Source organism: Lactuca virosa, chromosome 3, assembly GCF_052849685.1.
Source record: "Lactuca virosa cultivar CGN04683 chromosome 3, Lactuca_virosa_CGN04683_v6, whole genome shotgun sequence".
NCBI classification, from domain to species: domain Eukaryota; kingdom Viridiplantae; phylum Streptophyta; class Magnoliopsida; order Asterales; family Asteraceae; genus Lactuca; species Lactuca virosa.
In genome coordinates, this window is record NC_136428.1 from 132,571,861 (window position 1) to 132,596,938 (window position 25,078).

General features: G+C 33.0%; 2 protein-coding genes and 1 pseudogene across 2 annotated transcripts in view; all 3 read right to left on the reverse strand.

Annotated features, from left to right (window-relative positions):
* LOC145164068 (THO complex subunit 4D-like) overlaps window positions 1-25,078 on the reverse strand; it is a 56,531-nt gene that overhangs the window by 25,334 nt on the left and 6,119 nt on the right. The gene's annotated exons all lie outside the window — the stretch shown is intronic.
* Window positions 10,920-14,134, reverse strand: LOC145162162 (protein FAR1-RELATED SEQUENCE 5-like). The gene is made up of 7 exons (XM_079081392.1): window positions 13,978-14,134; window positions 13,798-13,872; window positions 12,887-13,685; window positions 12,547-12,805; window positions 11,972-12,192; window positions 11,625-11,703; window positions 10,920-11,525 (listed from the first exon to the last, which is right to left on the reverse strand). Exons 1-7 carry the CDS (start codon window positions 14,132-14,134, stop codon window positions 10,920-10,922), a joined length of 2,196 nt encoding a protein of 731 aa, XP_078937518.1.
* Window positions 19,915-24,745, reverse strand: LOC145162163 (uncharacterized; annotated as a pseudogene).

Genomic DNA, 25,078 nt, shown 5'->3' on the forward strand with positions numbered 1-25,078 from the left:
ATATGTCTATGACATAAGATTCTTGAGATAAAGTGATACCAGATTTGGACTTCTGGACTTGCAAACCCAGAAAATAATGTAAGTCACCCATGTTTTTGTGAGAAAATTTGTTGTTGAGGCTGCAGATGAAATTAGATACTTTGGCATCATCTGAACCTGTGACAATCAGATCATCAACATATATCAAGACATAAATAGTTGTCATCTGTGAAACATGAACAAAGACGGAAGTGTCAGATTGACATGCACGGAATCCATTTGAGACTAGGTAGGTTTTGAGTTTATTAAACCAAGCCTTGGGTGCTTATTTGAGCCCATAAAGTGTTTTGTGTAGTTTACAGACATAAGTAGGATGTGTTGCATTTTCAAAGCCCTTCGGTTGCTTCATGTAAACGATCTCAATTAAGTCACCATTTAGAAAAGCATTGTCGATGTCTAGTTGTCGAATTCTCCAATTTTTTGAAAGCGCAATCGACAAAACTAAACGAATGGTGGTAGGTTTAATTACCGGACTAAACGTGTCAAAATAGTCAACCCATGCCTCTTGACTGAAGCCTTGAGCCACCAATCGTGCTTTATATCATTCAATTTTGCCATCAGCCCCTTTTTTGATCCTGTAAATCCTTTTGCAGCCAACAATGTTAGAGTTAGTGGGACAAGATACGAGAGACCAAGTGTTGTTTTTCATGAGAGCAGCATATTCTGCCCTCATCACATCACGAAGGTGTGTTGGCTTGGCTCGAAATTGGGAGATGAACTATCAGCAAGAAGCGCTTTCGGTTTAAGAGATTTCGTTTGAGCCCTAGTTATCATGGGGTGTTGATTATTTTCAGTCGGTCGAAAAATTGTTGCTCGTTCTCATGAGGATGCAGTAGAATTTTGAGAAGTTGGAGCTAACGATGGAGACGCCTCAAGTGTTAGGGTAGACAAGATGGGCTCATGTGATGGTGGGGTGTTAGATGTAGTTGTCTCATCCATGTGAACTTGAGGAGCTGGACCTGGCATTGGGCCTTGAGACATCGAACCAGGTATTGGGCCTTGAGAAATCGGACTGGGAATGGATTAAGAGTGGCAACACTTGCTGGAGATAAATTATATGGCGATGAAGGTGTGAGATTTGGTGAAGTTGAGCTATCATATGGAAATTTTTCTTCATCAAAAACAACATGGCGTGATATATATATTTTTGAGGTAGGTTGATGATAGCAAATATACCCGTTGTGAGACGCACTGTACCCCAAGAAAATACATGGTTTCGATCGAAAATCGATTTTGTGAGGGTTATAGGGTCGGAGATAGGGGTAACAAAGGCAACCAAAAGTCTTGAGAAATTAATAATCTGGAATTTTTTTGTATAACTTTTGGTAGGGAGATTCATAGTTTAGGACAGGGGTAATGGTGCGATTGTTCAAGTATGATGCAGTTTTGAATGCATGTTCCGAAAAAAATTGGTAATGAAGATTGTGCTAGTAAAGTGAGACCCTTTTCGACAATAACCCGATTTCGCCTTTCGATTGCCCCATTTTGTTCCTGTGTATGTGGACAGGATACACGGTCAATAATGCCATGTGTTTTAAGAAATGAAGAGACATTTCGATATTCTCCCACCCAATCGGTTTGCATACTTTTTATGTCACAGGAAAATTATGTTTTTACCATTGTGAGAAAATTAAGAAAAGTTTGGTAAACTTGTGACTTGTGAGACAGAAAATAAACCCATATAAACTTTGAGCAATCATCCATAAACAACACAAAATATCTATGACAATTTAAAGAGAAAAACAGGAGAAGGCCCCCAAACATCTGAGTAAATCAATTCAAACGGTTTCGAAGAAATAACATGAGACGTAGAAAGATGCATCCTATGACTTTTTCCTAATTGACGTGAGTCACACATATTAGGAAATTTATTATTTGAAATAGGAAGTTGAAAACTTGAAACTAAGCGCCTAAGAATTGATTCATGCGGGTGAGCAAGTCGCATATGCCATCCATGTAAAGAAACTCGACTGGAATTGAATACTTTTGGAGATGAACGAGAAGTGTGATGATGCAACCGATAGAGCCCCTCCTTTTTATCCCCTTGGATTAGAGTTTGGCCCTGAAACGCCTTAATAGAACAAGTTTTAGGCCAAAATTCAACAAAAACAAGATTATCATCGGTGAGTTTTGATACACTAAGAAGAGATTTTGTGAGATCAGGAACATGAAGAACGTTAGATAGTTTAAGATGAGGCAGAGATGAAGATCCAATATGAGAGATAGTCAAGTTATTACCATTTCCCACTTGGAGTTTGTCATCTCTAGTGTAGGGATCAGCAATGTTGAGTTTGTTGAGGTCTGGTGTGACATGATCAGTTGCTCCACTATCAACATACCAAGCCGAATCAAACACTATAGATTGAATTTGTTGAGTCAAGTGAGCTTGGTGAGGATTGCCTTTAGGATTTAGTTTTCTGGAGGGATAGTCTGTGAGATTGCCTTACTGCCAGCAGTCAATTGCTTCATGGCCAGGCTTGCCACAAAATTGACACATGATACGCTTCTTTCTAGGATTTGAGTTTCGAGAAGAATAAGAAGAGTTTGAGCCCTATCCAGTATGAGTTTGGGGCTTGTGGGTAGATCGGTTGACATTTAGGGCAGCAGCAGTGGGGGCGGAATTGACTGAGGCAAGACGCAGGTGTTCTTGCTCAAGTAATGCTTCTTCCTATAATAGATACCCTACAAGATCATCAACGGTTAAAACTTTCGATTTCGTCATAAAAGCGGTAATAAAATTTCCATAAGATGAAAAGCCACTTAGAATGTAGCCTATAAGATCTTCATCATGAACAGGGTGAAGGTTTTCGGTCAAAGCATTAGAGATAGAGTGTTTTCGCTCTATATACTCAAGCATGGTCATAGAACCTTTTGCCAGATTTTGCAATTGACCCTTCAATTGCATTTGACATGCCCTATTTTGAGTTTGAAACAATTTTTCAATTGTCTGCCAGACTGCACGAGATGAGGTGGAGCGGGCGACTAGAGCTGAAGCATGATCAGCAAGTGTAGACTTGAGCCAAAGCAAAACAAACTTATCACGTTTCTTCCAAGTTGTATACTCCGGATTTGGAGCGGTAGTGGCAGGAACCGTGACAACAACAGGGGCGGTAGCCGTGGCTGGTATCGCTGCAACAGCTGGAACTTCAATCATCTCGGACGGTGGTTTAGGATTTAACACAAAATCCTACAAATCAAATGTCTCTAGTGCTGAGATTATCGTGGTGCGCCATAAAGCATAGTTCTTGTGATCCAATTTAATAGTATTTGGGGGAATCTGAAAGTTGAGGGTGGAGGCTGTGGTGGTATCCAAATTGAGAAGATTGGTAGTTCCGGTAGCCATTAAAAAAGGAAAAAAGAACTTTGTGTGAATTGAGCCTTAAATCTGATACCATAAAGAGAAGAGAATTTCCAATTGATGATTTGATTTCACAATAAGCAATTGCTTTAAATACAAGCAAAAGAGTTGTTGAGAGTGAGATATACCCTCCTAATTCTATGCTATGACTATTGACCTTTTGACTATATCAATACACACGTTTACAATAAGTGGAATACATATTATACATATAGGCTACAACGTTCCAGCTCGATGCACAATGGTTATGGAATCAAATAGTATAAATGGAGAGATTGACAATGTCGAAGGAGTTAATTTGTTTTTTTAGTTATTGATTTTTTTCTATAAGCTTTGTCTATTTTAAATGGTGGAGACTGGAGATGCTATGTTAGATTAAAATCAAACCCAAAATCAATTGATCTAATCAATACGTGTAACCATTAGACATGAATGTCAGGATTTAGGTATTAATAACATATAATATACTATATCAACAAAGATACAAAATCACCTGTGATTTTTAAATGTCTTTTGATCCATTAGAGTAAAGAACCATAGAATTGAATAGTTTATCTTACATAAGGTTAAATAACACACATACACAGTTGAAGAGAAGGGTTAGACCTAGTAGATGAAGATGAATGAAAAGAAAAAAAGAAACAGATACGTATTATACTTCTTTGAATTGCAATTTTGGGTTCAATGATGGAGAGTGGGACACAAATCCCAGATCCGCTCCTGCATAATGGATACCATTTATGGCTCATTTGTGAGAAACATGAGAAGATTAAATGTACAAGAAAGCTCTTTATGAACCCAAATCCTAGATCCACTCCTGCACACAAAATAACATCAATATTAGAACTATATCCAAGCATTTCCTGCTGCTTCATTTCAACGGTAAATACAATAAATAGGCAAAAAAAACATGTATCTTGTTATGGGAAACAGATTATGAAGAACTAAAAAACTTGAAATCCACCTCCAAGTTGCCAAAACCATGATTATACACACACAAACCTGAAAAGGAATAGCATAAATGTCAAATAGTTAAAGATCTTGAGCAAATCAGAGAGAAATATATATATATATATACATATATATATATATATATATATATATATATATATATATATATATAGAAGTAGGATCAAATGAGAACACCAAAAAGGTTGAGAACGCGAGAACAATATATATTCATTTGTGATTTCATGTATTCATTTGTGGAGAAATGATAAATTTTTACGCCTTTTAATTTCAATTGAAGAGAAAAAACATATTCATTTTGATTGTGCGTAAAAATTTATCATTTCTTCACAAATGAATACATGGAATCACAAATGAATATACTTGTTCCCGCGTTCTCAACCTTTTAGGTGTTCTCATTTGATCATTTCCCTATATATATATATATATATATATATATATATATATATATATATATATATATATATATATATATATATATATAGGGTTAGGTTATATTGTTTTTGCTAAGTATTGTGTGCTTGTGTAAAGGATTCTAGGCCAATCATTTGTGGTAAAATAAGAAAGTGAGTTTCTTTTTAAAATAAATAGAAAAGTAATCAAATTAAAGGGATTTCATTAAGTGACCGGTCAAGGAAGGGTAGAATGGTACATTGTGTCGTCATTTGATTAGGAAACGGAGGATAAGTATGGAAGTGATCAACGGATAATCCCAAATATCTCACATACTCACAAAATCAAAAACCCAATTCCTTCGAAGGTTGAAAAACATTCTGATTTCTTGTAATCAATCTTCAAAATCGGAAGATCCTATGAAGTTTTTTCATATAAATATCGACACTTAACCCTAGAAGACGGAATCGACATTTGGGGGCTTCTGTGAACGGTATTCGAAAAGAATGAGGAGTACACGATCCACTTCGTTCAAGTCAAAGTTTAAGAACACATCAGAAACGGCCTTGAATCTTGAAGATGACGATGATGATTTCGTTGCCGAACCTGAAGGTAACAATTTTTTTGTGTTATATGATGTTTATTCAGTTATGTGTGTATGATTTATGGTTTGGGAGAAGAATGATTCATTTTTTGTAGTATAGTAAGAAAAAGTATTCTTCATTACAGTATGATTTGAAAAAAAAATTCCCTTCTGCCAGAATGTTCTATTCATATAAACTTAATGTTTTTTGTTATTCTCCTAGAATTTTGTTTGTTGATTTATTACCTAAAATTGTAATGAAAAGTTGTATAAATAAGTAGTTAAGTAGTAAGGTATAAATATTTTATATTCTAATGGAATCAAAGGTTGTAGATGATTAATGACTTAAACTGAAACATTCAGAGTTGTTAGATATTGATAAAGTTGATATGTGTAAAATTCAAGAAGAATAGAATGTTGTATATGAGTATGACTGTCCACATTGATAGTGGATTATATGTCTTGAATTAAAATGTATATGAGTCTGGTAGAATTGAAATTTAAATGTATATGATTCTGATAGAATATTAATTTGTAGACTATTTTTGTAGAATAGAATATTAGTATTTCAATATGCAGTCGGTTATGTTTCAAAATGAAATTTATGAAGTGTTTTTGTAGAATATTTTATATTCTGTTAGAATTGCATATATTCTACTATATTTTTGCAAAATGTTTTTTTTTTGTATTCTGTTTGAATGGGAAATTTGTGTGTATGTTGAGTGTGTTATTGAAATTATGTGATATTCTGTCAGAATATAAGGAATATCTTATATTTTAAAACATTAATATCTAATTTTTTATACAAACCCTTATAATTTGTATGTAATATCATCTGATAGAGTTTAAAGAGTGTGTTTTTTTTGTTAATGTTTCCTTTATTCTGTTATCATTGAAACAAGTTGTATAATATGTGTAGTATTTGTTATGTAAATGTTGTTAAGATATTAGTATGAGCTAAAATCAAACATGTACAACTATTGTATAATATTCTAGAAGAATACGAATATGTGTATGAATATAAGTATTTTAATGTGCATTGGGCTCTGTTTCAATCCTAAAGCTTATGATGTTTTTGTAGTTTGTTGAAGACAATTCTAGTAAAATGTGAATGTATGTATGAATATAAGTTATTGAAGTTAAGTGGTATTCTGTTAGAATATAAAGAATATCTTATATTTTAAAACATTAATATCTAATATCTTATACTAAACATTATATTATTTATTGTGTGTTGTAGCAGAACTAGTACATGAAGAAGAACAACATGTGAGACGAGAAAGAAGGTCAAAGAAAAAGCTTGATAAATCAATTGAAGAAAAGAAAAGTCCTAAACCTTTAAATGTACTACTTTTGGAAAGAGAGGTAAGGTCAAAGAGGAAAAATGATAGAGTTCCAATTGTAAAAAAATTAAAGAATAAGGGAATTGCTGAATCTGTCAAAGAGGAACAGGAAGATAATGTTAGGAAAACAAATAAGGAATATCCACCTGGTTTAAGATACCTTCCAACCGGAATGAAATGTGATAACATCACTGCAGCTGTTATGGGGATGTCACCAGAACAAAAACAAGCAGTTTTGAGAATGGGTTTTGGATCAATTCTGCAAGTGAATATTACAAGTTATCCGGGGCAACTAAGCTACTATCTTTTAGATGTGTATGATGCCGATAGTAAAAGACTTGTCCTACAAAACTCTGTTATTGAGATAACAGAACAGACAGTGCATGATATGATGGGTTTGCCAATTGGTGGAGAAGACATCAACGACTTGCCGTTGTGTGATAAGGACAATCAAATTCTGGAAGAATGGAGGGGACAATATAGTTGTGATAAGTTCAATGGTGGGGAGTATTTAAGAAGGATTCAGGCTACAACAAAGGATACTTTGATGTTTAGGCTTAATTTTTTAACCTTTTTTGTTAACAACTTTATAGAGTCAATGTTGATGGGAACAAATCAAATAAAAGTGGTAAGGAAGTTGGTGTTGGTAGAAGACTTTTCAAAGTTAAATTGGTGTAAGTATATGCTTGATTGTTTGGGATCAAGGAAAAAATTATGGAAAAGGGATGACAAATCAAGCTACTACAGTGGTCCTATTACACTCCTGATTGTAAGTTTGACATAGTGTTATATGAAAATATAGATTTGGTATCTATTTATTATTGATGTATTAATTAAGTTAATGTTTTTTTTAGTTGGTGTACGTGTATAACATGAAGTATTCTTTCAAGATAGATAAAAGGCTTCCTTTTATTGGGCATATTAATGGTGCTAAATTATTAGAGATTCAACAATTGGAAATCAGTTTGGGAGGGTTCGGGAGGCAATTTCGAGATGAGCATGATGATGTCGATACGAGGGATGAAACAGGAGGTGAAGAACAACAATTGCTCAGCTTTAAGAGGGATTTTGGAGATGAGGAGGTGATATTATGTTTCTTTATGGATACTTATTAAATCTGTAATTACTGTAATTAATATTTGCATATATATTATGGTAGAATATAAATTGCAATCTGTGGAATACTTCTATTTTGTCTATACATTTATAATATTCAAGATGGTGAAATATTCTTGTAATGTAATTAATAATTAATAATATGTATTACAGGCATACGCTGCTGTTATAGAACATAGTTATGGGGTAATTCTAACAGAGAAAAGTACTATGGAGGTTGCGTTGAAGGATGGTTTGGAAAAATTCCCTGATAGTGTGGTGCTGAATGAGTGGATGGAAAAGATGAATGAGCTTTTCAAGGAAGTGCAAGAAGGGGCAAGTAACAAAAAAGTGCATGAGACTGAGTGTTGTAATGAGTTGAATATGAATGATGTAGGTGATGGCGGTGAAGTAAACAGTTCACCTGTTCGAGGATTGATAGTTACTGAAGTTAATGTAGAAAAAGAAGTAAATTATAGTACACCTGTTGATACCAATTCTTTAACAATGACTCAGTTTCATCGACTTCCAGGGGTGAATGAGGAAATGGTTAAGTTGTTGGATGAAACTGAGTTACAGGTGTATAGAAGGAAACAACTAATGTCTGGAATCAGTGGGGATAATGTGGTTGGAAGAAATATAGGAGAAGCTGTTGATAAGGCTGCAGAAGATGATGATAATGACAAAAGGGAAAAATGTATCCCTAAAAAGGCAAAAATATTTCATTCGCCCTATATTGAAAGAATTGTTAAGGTTGGGGATAAACTAACTAAGGATGAAACAGGGATATGCAATTCAGTTTTTGCATCTAATAGAGATGAAGGGTTCGTATATATATGACTCAATTATTATATTTTTAGAATATAAATGTGAATGTATTTAGATTGATTTTATATATAATTTTTGTCACAGGGATGAGATTTGGGACAATGGAACAGGTCATCTGCTGCACCAGGGTTTTGCATATCAATTCAATCAAGGGATGTTTTTGTATTTTAGAGTAATTGATTGTTGGGCTGCGTTTTTGAATAAAATGGAGAACTACAAGGATGAATCATCGCTTTCAAGATTTTTCTTCGATACAACTATGTATTAATTTATTTTTTAAATTAATTGTAAATTCAAATTTATTTTTGTAGAAATTAATATTGTTGTTGATGTGGGTTTTTACAGACAGAAGAGATATTGAATGAATTAAAGTCAGAAGATCTGAAATGTTGGCTTTTTGCTACTCTATTGCAAATCTACATTAATAAATTTGATGTCAAGCCAAGTTTCAGAGATGTTGCCCTTGTAAGTTTATGTAGTAAATGTAATATTTGTCGCATCACTTAATATTAAAGTAACTTCTTTTTTTAATGTGTACAAGGTTTTCTTCCCAATAGTTGATGATGGGAAGTATTATTTACTCATCTTTGATCTGAGATCAAGTTTATACTACATAGTAGATCATGTAAAGAGAACAGGAACTTTGGAAAGAAAGTATGGCATGATACCAAACCTGGTGGTAAGATAATCACTAAAATTCTGATCACCGGGTTTTCATTCTAAAGTATGTTATAAAACTATGTCTGATGTATATGTTGTATTTAATGACAGAAAAAATTGTTTTGCAACTACTTGACATCACAACATCATCCAATGGCAAAAGCCTTAACTTTTAAGGCGGGACGGGTGATGAACATATATTGGCAAGTAGAAAAAGCTGGAACAGAATGTGGAATCTACCTCATGAGGCATATGGAAAGTTACATGGGGGAAAATGAAGGGCGTTGGGAGTGTGGTCTTACAGGTAAAATGCCTGGTGATATGAATGCTATAATTAAGTTACGGATGAAATACATGGCAAGATTGTTGACAGCTGAGTTCAATAAATTTAAGACTATGATAGTTAAAGATTTTGAAGCGTTTCGTAAGCTGGATATTTTGGAACAAGATATGCTTCTTCATCAGTCAGCTGAAAATAGGAAGAAAAAAAGAAAAACAAGGGGTCGTAGGTAAGAACTTGAAGTGGTAGTTTGGTGTTTTTAAGATAAATATTGATATGGCATTAGCTGAACCTTTTTTTTTTGTGGTTGTTAAAATACTATTATGCATTATGTTAGATGTTTGAAAAGGTACTTTGTCTTGTAATGGATTATTAATTTTGATATAAAGGTTGTGTTGATGCGTTGTTTAATTTCTGGGATGACGATGTTGTGGCTTGTGAAAAGCAATTCTGGTTGAATGGGAATTAGTTTAATAAGCAGTTTTTTTCATGGGCTGCTTATGAATAAAATTTAGAATTAAATTATGAAGATTTTTTAAATATAATGCAAGGTTGTTGTTGATAATGTATGTGTTGATGTATTTTTTGTTATAATGTTGTAAATATAATGCAAGGTTGTTAATAATGTTGTGTGACTGTACTGTTTTTTAATAGTTTTTTGATGCTGATATAATATAGTAAATGTTACGATTCTGGTAGAATATGTTATAGTTTTTTTAGGTATAACGTACCCTTTTTTAAATTAAGTATGTGTGGGTACATGTCTAATGCATAAAAAATCAAAATATAAAATTCTTTTGGAATGGTTATGTTTTAGAAATATGAAGTCAAGTGCATCGACTTCTTATGTTGTGTGCCTGGGCTGTATTTGCAATTTGTTTATGCTGATAGATTAGTTTATATTGTTATTATTCTATCAGAATATGTTATACTTGTATGCAAGTTGGATGTAGAATGTAAAATTAGGTTTTAAAATAAAATTATTTTGGAATGAATATCTTTACGTAGTATATAGTATTTTGAAAGAAAATATGATATAATGAATACTTGTATATAAATTGTACACATTGTTTGTATACTACCATAAGCGGTAAAGCATTTTTGTTGAAATGAAAATAAATCTTAAAATGTTTGATAAAAGTTGTGTAACTTGCTGTAAGTAAGGAAAATAAAGAGTTTATACAAATGATGGAATGAATATTAGTAATAAGAAAATATAAATATTGTTAGATTAATTTACAATGTCATCGTCACTAGCAATGAAGGTAAATGTTTTATTAAACGACATAAAAGATAACATTGAATGTGAACCGACAAAATTAAAATGAAATGTCCTTCTACTAAAACCAATAAAAAAAACAATCAAGGAAATTATTTCTTGGCGTTCTTTAAAGGACAATTTCTTTTGTCATGATGAACCATCTGTTGACATGTAGCACACTTCCTCTTAGCTTTCGAGTTTTCTTTCTCAATCATCTCTTTTGTAGATTTTAATCTTTTCCCACGACTACCGGATCCTTTGTTATGAATATTTGTAGGATTCTGAATGTCGCTAACATCAGATACTACATCAGGACATACTACGCCTAGAAGCTTCTTGAACTGTTCTGCTCTGTTCGGTACATCATTAGTTGGACAATCGTCTACGAATTTTTTTTTCAACTTATTATGCTCGTCTAGGTATAACTTTAACTTAGCTGCATCATGGCTTAAAAAAGACACACAACGGTCAACGGTTGAAAAAATATCAATGGCAGTCATGTCGGAATTAGAATCGTCAAAAGAACTATTGAAGCGTCTTTTCAGTAATTCTGTTGGAATAACATCCCTACGCCAACGTTTCAAAATGTACTTTTCAGGAATTTGTTCAATGCCATAAAACTTAAACACACAGAATATGTGTCTGCATAAAATCCCTACATGTTCAAAATGCATACAAGTACATCTGAATGATCCATCTTTGGTTGAGTGTGTGACCTGGAATATATAAGATGATTAGTGAGTATGTTAAAGTTGTAAGTTTTTAGTGTTTAAATTCGAATGATAGAATGACAATTAAAGTGAAAACAAATATACCGTGTATTCAGTATCCCTTTTAAGACAATCGTAATTGTATTCCTCATCTTTGTCATCCACATCGACATCATTTGTTTGTCTAGTGGTTATGTTGTTTTTTTTTCTCCAAAACAATAATTGTGTCAACACCGTTGGAAGATATCACATTTTTTTGGAAACAATTATCTTCAGCTCTTGATATCTCTTTCTGAACCTGATAAAAAATCTTGCGCCTGTATACATTTGAAGCATGAGGTTCATTCGGACTACGGGTAATGAATTTAGGAAAAGTGGTGGCAGTATTAAAATCATTTAGAATTTGGTTATGTCTTTGTCGTTCCATGACTAATTCAAATGTCATCATAAACATGATAAGATAAGAACCGGTTAAGGTGGTGGTTTGAAATGACCAATTCTGACTTTCAGACAGTGATGTAGTTCGCATAAGACCAGACATTGGAATGTGCTTGAAAAATGCAGGGATCCAAGATGTTCGCAAACCATACATAGTATTCAGCCAACTGTTATCTGTAATTTTAAACTCATCCAACATCATACGCCATACATTCTCGAATTCATGTGGTTCCAGCTTAGAATTCCAAATTATAGAGTGAAAACGCTTTCAAAATTTTTGATTGGTGGCTGCATCTTCAATTGATAAAATATGTATAAAATTAAATTTCATGAGGATGAGTATAGTTTAATAGTTAAAGTAAATTTCGAAGTTTCTTGTTATAATATGAGAAAATAATTGTAGAATCATAACATAAAGTAAGAATAATATTCGTTTCTTATTAACAAAGCAATTGATTCTGTTAGAATCATAACATAAAGTAAAGAAGATGGAGTTTCTTATTAACAAAGCAATTGATTATGTTAGAATATGAGAAAATAATTGAAAAATCATAACATAAAGTAAGAATAATATTCGTTTGATGCATACCTTATTTGGCAACTTCTTTGTTATATGCCACATACATAACCTATGATGTGCAAACGGGAAAACCTTATCTATAGCTTTTTTCAAAGCTGGATCTTGGTCAGATATAACCAATTGAGGTTGTTTTCTAAAAGCTTTCAAAAAAGCCCTAAGCAACCATTCATAAGAAACTCCATCTTCTTTACTTAAAAGTCCAGCACCAAATGTTACACACTTTTTGTGGTTATCGATGCCAGTGAATGGTACAAAAACCATATCATACCTATTTTGAAAATAAAATATTAGTTTACATAAATGAAAACAATGAAATTGTTATTGTAAAGGTATTAAAGGTTAGAAATACTTATTCATGCTGAATGTGGCATCGAGTGATAGAACGTCTCCGAAAGAATTGTAGTTATACTTTGATGTTTCGTCAGCCCAGAATAAAGCATTCAATCTTTTGTTCAACACTTTATACTCAAAAGTAAATGATGGGACATTTTTCGTCCTGTCATTCATCTTGTCAATAAGGAATTTCGCGTCCCTCCCACCTATGTAACAATTAAGATTTCTCCTAGCATTCTTGAAATCAGAAACCAATCCACCTCGAACAGAAGGACCGACCTGAAGAGCACTATACAGTCTATGTGCTTTTACAGGACCAATATTTTGTTTTGACAAATTATGAATAAAAATTTCCTGGGAATAGTCAAATTTTCTCTTTGAACGAGATAAGTACATATTGCTCTTGCTAAACAACTCGTGATTATGTTGCTCGACAAAATCACTCACGCCATATGTAAGAGTACCGGGAATTATTTCTAAAACAACTTTCGCTTTACAATTCCTCCTAAATAAATCTTTCCTTCTTTGAGTCTTTTTATGCTGAATGTCCAGAGTATCTACTTTACTAGTATTTGGATTACCTTCCCGATTGCATACAAGATGTCTATTTGTAATAATCCCATTTTTCGTTTTTTGTACTCTTCCAAGCCTGACATCAAAACCAGATTCTAATGCATAGTTTCTATACATTGTTACTGCTTCACCATATGAATTAAATTTTGATGTAAGTTTTGGTTTGATATCGTCTGAAACAATCGGGGTCCAATACAAGGTGCCACCAGGAGAAACGTAATCATGTGTAACATGTGGTTGTCCTGTTTAAACATAGATATTCAAAAATTATTCTGAAAGAATTATATAAATATTATTCTGAAATAATTTTATTTTTCCTGTAAAAATTTCAATATCCTGAACTCAATTTAGTACCTTCACTAAAATCAATATTAACCTCTGTATCTTCATCAACGAAGTGATTTTCGTCTTCTGCATGATTTGCGTCCTCTGTATGTCATCGATGAAAATATTAACATTTAACATTAAACTTGTTTGTTAAAATATAGAATCTGAAATACAATGTAAAATTGAACAGTATATTAAAAAACTCACCTAAATTAGGATTACTGTTTTCTCCTATTTGAAATCCGCCATCATATAGTGTATCATTATCAGGAAAATCAAAATCTTCAATTCCATTGTCACCATCACTAGCCAAATAATGTTCCTCATAAATATGATTATTGACATCTGGTTCTTGATCGCCCATAACTAAGAAATTTCAATAGTATTTGTATATGCTTTGGAAGTTGAAAAAATAAAATATTATAAACTGTCATACAAAATACATAAGGATGAAAACGGATTCTATGCAAATTAAAATGCTTGATATTAGGGATCACTGATAAAAATAAAAGATTCGGATTTGATTGTTTTTTATAACATGATAAAGATAATAATATTCATAAGATACTATATTCACATTCCAAATGTAAAAAATACCAAGAGCACATTAAAGTAATTACTTTACACTATTATTATGTATTTTTTTTAATTAATTACTTTATAATATTATTATGTATTTTTTTTAAAAAGTTACACAATATTTTATTAACGACATAATTCTATTAGAATGATATATCAATATGGATTATAAAACTCTGCATATTATCAGAATGACATAATTCTATCAGAATACTCTACCAATATGACTTATAAAACTTATCAATTTGTGTTACCTCGAATCAATGCACACATTGAATATCATTCTGAAAGAATTATATAGCAATATGGCTAACAAAAATGTTTACTATGTGTTATCTCCAAATCAATCTACTAGAATATTATAGTAATATGGTGCTAAAGACAATTAACTCTTAAACTGTTTAAGTTCAATTATTTGTATTGCTCATTGTTTACAATATTTATTTTTTGACATTATGTTATTTAAACTGTTTAACTTCAATTATTTGTATTGCTCATGGAGGGGACAATATAGTTGTGATAATTTCAATATGGATTATAAAACTCTGCATATTATCAGAATGACATAATTCTATCAGAATACTCTACCAATATGACTTATAAAACTTATCAATTTGTATTACCTCGATTCAATGCACACATTGAATATCATTCTAAAAGAATTATATAGCAATATGTCTAACAAAAAAGCATACTATGTGTTATCTCCAAATCAATCTACTAGAATATTATAGTAATACGGTGTTGAACACAATTAACTCTTAAACTGTTTAAGTTCAATTATTTGTATTGCTCATTGTTTACAATATTTATTTTTTGACATTATGTGATTCAAACTGTTTAACTTCAATTATTTGTATTGCTCATGGAGGGGACAATATAGTTGTGATAATTTCAATATGGATTATAAAACTCTGCATATTATCAGAATGACATAATTCTATCAGAATACTCTACCAATATGACTTATAAAACTTATCAATTTGTATTACCTCGATTCAATGCACACATTGAATATCATTCTGAAAGAATTATATAGCAATATGTCTACCAAAAAAGCATACTATGTGTTATCTCCAAATCAATCTACTAGAATATTATAGTAATATGGTGCTGAACACAATTAACTCTTAAACTGTTTAAGTTCAATTATTTGTATTGCTCATTGTTTACCATATTTATTTTTTGACATTATGTGATTTGAATATATGAAACATCATACATATTTTATGAAATATAATGAACATTATTTTTGACATTATGTTGGATTTAGAACTGTAGTGTTTTCATCTGATATTATGTTGGAATGATATATTGTATTATCCTACGAAACATAAATATACCAGAAACAACATACATCTTATTAGTTGTAAACATAATAATTAAAGGAAAACACCTAGAATTCATCAAACAATAATTTTATTACACTGAACTGAAACTTGATAATACCATATAATTCATCAAAAACATACTTTTATTTTACTGAAATCAAAGTAAATAATATATAAAAACGACTAATTTGATGAATTTCTTGTAGTTCTATTCTTTCTTCAATCCAAAAGGACAGTTCCTGCTATCATGACCAATTCCAAAGCATTTTTTACATCTTCTTTTTTTCTTCACAACTTCATTCACCGGGTTCTTGGGATCATTGACATTACCCAAATCTTTCCCGGGATTTTGATCTTCATTTTCCTGGAAGATTATCAGATTTGATACATATGTATATGTAAAAATAGTTAAAGGGTGTGTGGGGGACGTTTCAAAAATATCTTCATTATCATAGAGAGATGTTGTTAGTAATGTATGAATACCTGGTTCCGATTTCCAGTATGAACATCCATCGATTGTGTAAAACAAATTGACCAGCAGCTAATGGAATCGACAATTGTGTTCTGTGAATGGAATCGACAAATGTGTTCTGTGAGGGGGGACGTTTGTATATAAATAAAACTATATTAATGATAACTAAATCAATCATAAATCATTGCCTAATATAAAGGGATAAGAATCAGATTAAATAAAGAATTAAAATGAAAGATTACATAATTACCCTCAAATAATAAATAAAATAATTAATAATTTGCTAAATTCTAATTGGTGCATTTAGGCACACAATACTTGTTAAAAACATTTGAACCTAACTCTCTCTCTCTCTCTCTCTCTCTCTCTCTCTCTATATATATATATATATATATATATATATATATATATATATATATATATATATATATATATAGGGTTAGGTTCATGTGAGACGGCCTAATTTTGTGAGACCGTGAGACGTATTTTTTTATTTTTTTTTAGTTAATTCAAGTTCCGAAAATAATATTTAAAAAAAGAATTTTTGGATTTTTCCATTTATTTTGCATTTTAAAATTATTTTTTAGAATATGTACAGTGTAATATTCTATTAGAATATTTCACGTATTTTTCAAAAAAAATGGGATTTTTTTTTATTTTTTTTTATTTTTTTTAGTTAATTCAAGTTCCGAAAATAATATTTAAAAAAAGAATTTTTAGATTTTTCCATTTATTTTGCATTTTAAAATTATTTTTTAGAATATGTCAGTGTAATATTCTATTAGAATATTTCACGTATTTTTCAAAAAAAACGGGATTTTTTATTATTTTTTTTTTATTTTTTTAGTTAATTCAAGTTCCGAAAATAATATTTAAAAAAAGATTTTTAGATTTTTCCATTTATTTTGCATTTTAAAATTATTTTTAGATTTGGTCTCACGGTCTCATAAAATTAGAATGGTCTCAAATGAACCTGAACCTATATATATATATATATATATATATATATATATATATATATATATATATATATATATATATATATATATATATATATATATATATAATCTTTGAATACATACCTATAAAATAAAATTCTTAGGGCTTAGGAGGGATGATGGGAACAAAATCCAAACTCAAACATGTAAAAATCAAACAAGAAGAGTTTAAAATTTCAAATGTCTCGGTCTTTTATATTGATCTAAAGCAATAAAAACCCATAAGCAAACAAAAAAAATGATAGGAAAATGCTTACTCGTTCAAGTGTCAGTGACGACATCAATTTTTGAGGTTAAAGAACTGGAGACTGATTTAGGTATTAGGTCATTTTAATTTCGATTACATTGAGATAATGAGGACGATAAAAAAATTGATTGGAGAAATTGCAAAAAGGATTGAAAAACATACCAAATGAAGGTTGATGACTCACAAATTAGGAACGGGAGAGATGAATCAATGGAATACTCTTGAAATCGATGGGGATGGAGGTCTATATGAAATCGACAGACTACGCTATCTGATTCAAAACTGAAAGAAGATATTTCCTGGTTTATTGGGATTACATTGATAGTCTATGATTTTGAATGTTTATTTTAAGGAAAATTAAATGGAATCCGAGTATAGACGGAGGTTTAATATATTTAAGTGGGAAACAAAAAATTGAGTTAACCACATTAAGACACGTGGACATAACAAAAATTAAGTTAACCACATGAAGACACATGGACATAAAGCTACTCTTTTATTAATTAGGGTAGAGGTAGATTAGGGTAGATTAGCTAACATTATCGTGTTTGAATATACACTTTCCAAAATCTGTGATTTGATGGGTATCATGAAATCTGATTTGGGATAATCTAAGAATAATCGATTTGGAATTCAGGCTTCTTCCAAATCCAAAAAACAAAATATACATTGTTGTTTTGCATTTTTAGAGAGACCGAGAGTTGCAGAGAAATAAGATTTCGGATATTGTATCTTGTCACATCTAAATGGAACGTCCATCATCCTTTTATATGTAGAAGATGACGGTTTTAAGAGAAAATTGTCGCCATATCATGATGATTTAATTATTAGGTTTTTGGTGGGAAAATATTCGTTTTTCTGAAGATGAAGGGAAGATAGAAATTTTCGACAGATTCAATTGGATTGATTGTTGTATCCTCATGGCAGATACATACCGGGGAAATTTCTGTCTTAGAACACTGCTTGCAGGCCTCAATCTTTTATAATTTCGTTTGTATTCAGTTATGTGTAACACATTCAAGTATGCTTTTCTTGTGAATTACTTCTTGTATTTATATTAGATTTGAAGTTTGTTTGTTATATATTTGTTATTTAGTTGATTGTTTACTTCTATCATAACAACACCAACATGAATTTTAAGCACCAGACAACCCCCCTCCCCAGGATCAATTGCACCAGTTTTCCATTGTAGGTTTGAATCTACTACCTCTGTTATTTACCCAGTTGAAGGATAGCAATTAAATCTCATCAAACACTTTATCTTGATGATTAAAAACTCTGGAATTGCGTGTTTTCCAAAAAGACCATATAACTTTATAATAGCACAAGGCTCACAACAATTCTACTTTCATACCCCCGTTTGGAGAAGTACGCAACATCCTTTAAGAATACCAGGGTTTCGACACCATTGACAAAACCAATTCCAAATTCCCAAGTGCAGAAACCACAACCAAATCATGCTGAATATGGAAATTCATATTGAATACATCAGAAACCGCTGTCATATCATTTGAATCCAACCAAATGTGAGTTTAATGAATATTAACGGTTTAGGATCATTTGTACATGTTAGTGGCAAAATTATGAGTTTTAACGAATAGTAACTTTTTGATGAAATGCCTGAATGTTTTTTTTTTTTTGTATATAATGCCACGTCAGTTGTATGAGACCAGATGCATACCAATAACTAAAAGCATGTAAGCAGTGGCGGACGCAGACTGTTTTAGTAGGGGTGTCCCTCGTATTTCAAGCGGGTGCACCTAATAGAAAAAACTAAAAAAAAAAAAGAAATTTACACTGTGTGCCGGAAATTGAGCAGTGGCCCGGGACCCCAAATGCCCCACTAAGGTCCGCCGCTGCATGTACGTTTTAGTTGAACTATTTAGTTAGTTATCTTGTGTAAATGTTTTAGGCTGTCAAATTTGGAATTCAATAGCTCAAAAGCTTGCTAGGAATGGACTGTGGGTCAAAAATGCTCCAGAATGTTTAAAATGCATTGATATATGATTTTTTTTTCTTAATATTTAAAATTTTCCATCTTTGTAAAGACACATCTCATCTATAATACCATGTGGTTGATAAAATTCTCCAATGACATATCTCACCATTAGTTTTGATTGCTCATCATAAATCTAGAATAGAAATATATTTTGTATATTTGAATGACTTAGGTGGGGTATGGGTTGTATAACATGATGTACGACCCAAATTATGGCCCATGTATCAAATTAACCACATGTTTACCCACATTTTGTGCGAGGATAAAATCGTATGGTAATATTGACATATATTTTTTTTCAAAAGTATAACATCGTTATAATTAATTATTCATTTTAAAATATGTAACTTACTGAATAAATAAAACTTGAAACCAATATAAAAAGCATACCAACAAAATTTAACAAAATTTCTTGTTTTGAGGGATGCATGTATGGGGTTGTCCTTGATTTCCAGTAGTGTGTTTTTAGAAGTATACCAATCTTCATTGACTGGTTTCTTTACTACTACAAACATATGTTAAGTTTCTTCAAAAAAAAAGCCATTCAAATGAATAGATATTGGCAAGGTGCATATAGGGAACTTGAGAAAAAGTAAAGAACACTGAAAATACACTATATTATTCAGGCAAGAGATGTCAATTCAAAGCAGATCCTTCATCAACCGATTTGAAACTTGTTGCATTGTTGGTCTTTCAAGTGGATTGGAGTTCAAACATGCTCTTGTGAGACTCAGAACCGACCTAACTTGTTTCTCAACTTGTGATGAGGGAGGAGGTATCCGACTATCTTCCACATTTTCTGGCACCAGATGATCAGCAGACAATGTTGGTAACGATGTTATCAGTTCTCCAGGATGCTTTCCCATTACAACTTCTAGTGCAACAACTCCAAAGCTATACACATCGCATTTCTCATTTGCCACCATCGTATAAGCAAGTTCTACATCCAATGGAACATGAGATAAAAACAAAAAAAGCTATATCAACCCCACAAGATTCTAACATAGATACATGTATGTGCATATACTTATTTATATATATATATATATATATATATATATATATATATATATATATATATATATATATATATATATATATATCATGAAACTTAAAAAGATGTAGAAGTACGGTCACAAGATTGTGTTACCTGGTGCAATATAACCATAGGTGCCTGCAATTGCGGTCCAGTTCGATGAATCGAGCTTTAAAAGCTTCAATGTGCCAAAATCAGAAATATGTGCTTCATAATCAGAGTCGAGAAGGATGTTGGCTATGGATATGTCTCTATGAATTATAGGAGGTGAGCGGTCGTGATGCATATAAGCCAAACCATTAGCTACACCCTTTACAATATTTACCCTTTTCAACCAATCCAATTCTTTTGCTAAGACATCGCTTCTTAAGAATGATCCAAGGCTTCCATTTTCAAGGTATTCATAAATCAAAAATGAGTGGCGGGCATGGGAGCAATATCCATAAAGTTTCACTATGTTTCGATGCCTTATGTTCGTTAATGCTCGTACCTCATTAAGGAATCCATTATGGTCAACATTCTCACACCCTGAGTGGAGTTTCTTGACAGCTACCACATTATTAGGTTGTAGCTCGGCTTTGTACACAGTCCCATATCCTCCGTTCCCAATGGAGTATGCTTCATCAAAATTAGTTGCTTTCAAGATGTCATCATACACTACTGCTCCATCAAAACTTGTAATAGAGAAATAATCACCAGTTTCATCGTCCGATGGTTTTTGTGGAGACTTTTTCTTTTGTTGTTGATAAGCAATAAGGCCATATGTGCATACACCAAGTAAAACAGCCCCGATAAGGGGGAGCATAATCACAAGGACAAGTTTATGATGAAAGGGATCATTTTTCTTTTTCATAATTTGAGTTTGACAAAGTTTCACTCCCGTAATATTCCCACACAAATTTGGATTGCTTTCTATGGACGCATTCACAAAGTTAGCGGAAAGGGGGACTGGACCTGAGAGCCTATTGAAAGAAAGGTTGATATCAATACCACGAGGCAAATTTACAAAAGCATCAGGAATAGAACCAGATAGTCTATTGTGAGAAAGATCCAATTTTTGCAAACTCTGCAAACTTTGTACTTCAGATGGTATCTCTTTTGTGAGAAAATTATGAGATAAATCAAGTTCCGTAAGATGAACTAATTTACCAATCTCGGATGGAATTTTCTCACTGAGCTTGTTATTACTAAGATTCAAGTAGTGGATGTGTGCCCATTGATCTATACTTCTTGGAATTGTCCCATTCAATCTATTTTTGGATAGATCAAGTACTTCAAGGAGTTCACAAAATCCAAGCTCTAGAGGTATAACACCTGAAAGTTGGTTGCCAGACAAGTACAATTCCAACATAAGTATCATCTTCCCAAACTCCTTTGGGATCTCACCAACCAAATGATTTGAAGACAGATTAAGTCTGTGTAGTTGAGTTAAATTTCCAAATTCTGGAGGAAGAGAACCAGTAATTTGATTGTTGTTCACATGAAAGTCAGTGAGATACTTCAATTTCCCAAGTTCACTAGAATGGGGCCAGCAAGCTCATTGTGACCCATATAAAGGAAATTTAAAGATGTCAAATTACCAAATGATGAAGGAATAAAACCACTAAGCTGATTTCTGCCCACCGAAAGATGGGTGAGAGACTTCAACATCCCAATTTCACTAGGAATGTGACCAGATAATTTATTCTCAACTAGGGCCAGCCACCGTATGTTGCTCGGATTTGCTAGTGATGAAGGAATAGAACCATTAAGTTGATTACCACGCAGAGCAAGATCGGTGAGAGACTTCAAATTCCCAAGTTCAATAGGAATGGGACCTGAGAGATGATTCTGGTGCAAATAAAGGACATTCAAAGATGTCAAATCACCAAATGATGAAGGAATAGAGCCATTAAGTTGATTCTCACTCACAACAAGATGGGTGAGAGACTTCAAATTCCCAAGTTCTACAGGAATGGGACCAGAGAGTTGATTTTGAAACAAATAAAGGAAATTCAAAGATGTCAAATTACCCAATGATGAAGGAATAGAACCATTAAGTTGATTGACGCTCAACTGAAGATCAGTGAGAGACTTCAGATTCCCAAGTTCAGCTGGAATTTTACCAGATAGTTGATTTTGGTACAAATAAAGGAGATTCAAAGATGTCAAATTACCCAATGATGAAGGAATAGAACCAGTAAGTTGATTTTTGTACACCGCAAGATGAGTGAGAGACTTCAGATTTCCAATTTCAATAGGAATGGGACCAGAGAGTTGATTTTGATGCAAACAAAGGACAATCAAAGATGTCAAATCACCCAATGATGAAGGAATTGAGCCAGATATATTGTTTGAGTTTAGGTACAAGATGGATAGTTGGTGCAGGGTTCCAATTTCAGGTGGGATTACTCCAGAAAACTTATTCTCTGTAAAATCAAGATATACAAGTTTGGACAAAAGTTGGATTTCTGGTGGGATGGGGCCAAAGAGGTTGTTTAGGCTGAGATCAAAATGTGTAAGATTGTGTAGCAAAGAGAATGAAAATTGATGAAGCGTACCCTTTAATCCAGATGAATTGAGGTTCAACTTCTGAATGCTCCCATCAGCATTGCAAACTACTCCAAACCAAGAAGTGCACGGAACCGATGCACTGGAATTCAAAGGGATGGGAATCCATGAAGAGAGCAAGGAGTTTTTTGGGATTTCAAGGCTTTCTTTCCATTTAAGAAGAGCATCGGCTTCCTCCAAAGAAGCAGAAGTGAAATTTGGTATCGGGGAGAGTGTGATGATAAGTAGAGTTATAGAGAAAAATAACAAGTTTGAAGTAAACGAATTGTGATATCAAAGGTTTTTGATATCTTCTACAGAGGATACAGAGGATACATATACAGCAAAATATTACATCACAAAGGGAAAGAGCCTATCACAATAATTACGGATGGAATTAAAGACCCTAAGTGAGGAAAGAGAATATATGGTGGAGAGAAAATAATTAGTTTCCAATACTCCCCCTCAAGTTGGCGCATGTAGATTTCGAATGCCCAACTTGACTAACAATTCACGAAGGGGGTGAGAACCAAGAGGTTTCGTGAATAAATCTGCCACTTGCTGTTTGGAGTTGATGAATACGGGCTCAACTTCCTTTCGTTCAACACGCTCACGGACAAAATAGCAATCCATTTTAACGTGTTTTGTCCGTTCATGGAAAACGGGATTGTTAGCTATGTGTTTAGCCGCTTGATTATCACATAACAGTTGTGTTGGACCGGTTGCAGCAACGTTAAGCTCTTTCAGTAACCAACGAACCCATATAATTTCACTAACGGATGTAGCCATGGCCCGATATTCCGCCTCGGCAGAAGAGCGCGACACCACCGATTGTTTCTTGGATTTCCAAGATATTGGAGCTCCTCCCAACAAGAGTACATAGCCCGTTCTAGATCGCCTACTAAGAGGGCATCCAAGCCAATCCGCGTCACAATAGGCTACAAGATTAACATCATCTCCCTTCGGTAAGAGAATGCCTTGACCAACGATGATTTTAAGATATCTCAGTACCCCGGTTTGCAGCTTCCATATGATTATGTCTTGGATCCCCCAACGAATTGACTTAAGATATTCACAGAATATGCTATGTCTGGGCGAGTAACTTGTAGATAAAGCAGACGACCCACAAGTCTCCGATATTTACCAGCATCAACCTTTTCTTCTTCTTCTCCTTTGTCGAGTTTTAGGTTCTGCTCCATGGGAAACGAACTGGGTCTGCATCCTTTCATTCCACTATCTTCAAGAATGTCCAGAGTGCACTTTCGTTGGCTTAGAACCAAACCTTCGGATGTTCTTGCAACTTCTATTACTAAGAAGTACTTCAAAGGACCAAGGTCCTTTATGCTGAATTCTTTGTCTAGATGGTTCTTTGTTCTTGCAATATGCTCTGTATTGTTTCCTACAATAATCACATCATCCACATATATGAGGGCTCCCACATATATTCCTGCATTTTCATAAATGAACAACGAGTGATCTGCCTTTGATTGCTTGTAACCAAGACCTGTGAGCGATTTCGTGAACTTGTGATACCAATTTCGTGACGCTTGCTTCAACCCATAGATTGACTTCTTGAGTTTGCAAACTCTTGTTTCATTATCGCTTGAGAATCCTTGTGGGATCTTCATATAAACTTCTTCTTCAAGATCACCATGCAAGAAGGCGTTGTTCACATCAAGTTGTTGAATCTCCCATCCCCGTTTCACAGCAACAGTGAGGAGAGTTCTCATTGTTACTAATTTAGCTACCGGGGCAAAGGTGTCATGATAATCAACTCCCTCCATTTGTGTGAACCCCTTTGCCACAAGTCTCGCCTTGTATCTTTCAACCTCTCAGTTTGGTTTAAATTTGATCTTGTATACCCATTTCGAATCAATGACCTTCTTTCCTTTTGGTAGGTTTTCAAGGGTCCACGTCCCGTTTCGTTCGAGAGCATGAATCTCCCTTTTCATAGCCCTCCTTCCAATTTTCATCTTGAGCTGCTTGATAAAATGACTTTGGTTCATCATGGTTGCTAATGGCTGATAGAAAAGCTTTGTGAGAGTTAGAAAATTGTTCATAAGAAACATAATGAGATAGCGAATGTACCGACGAGGACTCTTGATTGGGTACGGGTT

Bases quoted from the DNA above. Each gene is read 5' to 3' on its own strand.
- LOC145162162 (XM_079081392.1), bottom strand. From the start codon at position 14,134: ATGGGCGATCAAGAACCAGATGTCAATAATCATATTTATGAGGAACAT. The intron at 13,873-13,977 runs GTGAGTTTTTTA...GATGACATACAG, and splicing joins AAACAGTAATCCTAATTTAG to AGGACGCAAATCATGCAGAA. The intron at 12,193-12,546 runs GTATGCATCAAA...TGGAATTCTAAG, and splicing joins CAAAGAAGTTGCCAAATAAG to CTGGAACCACATGAATTCGA.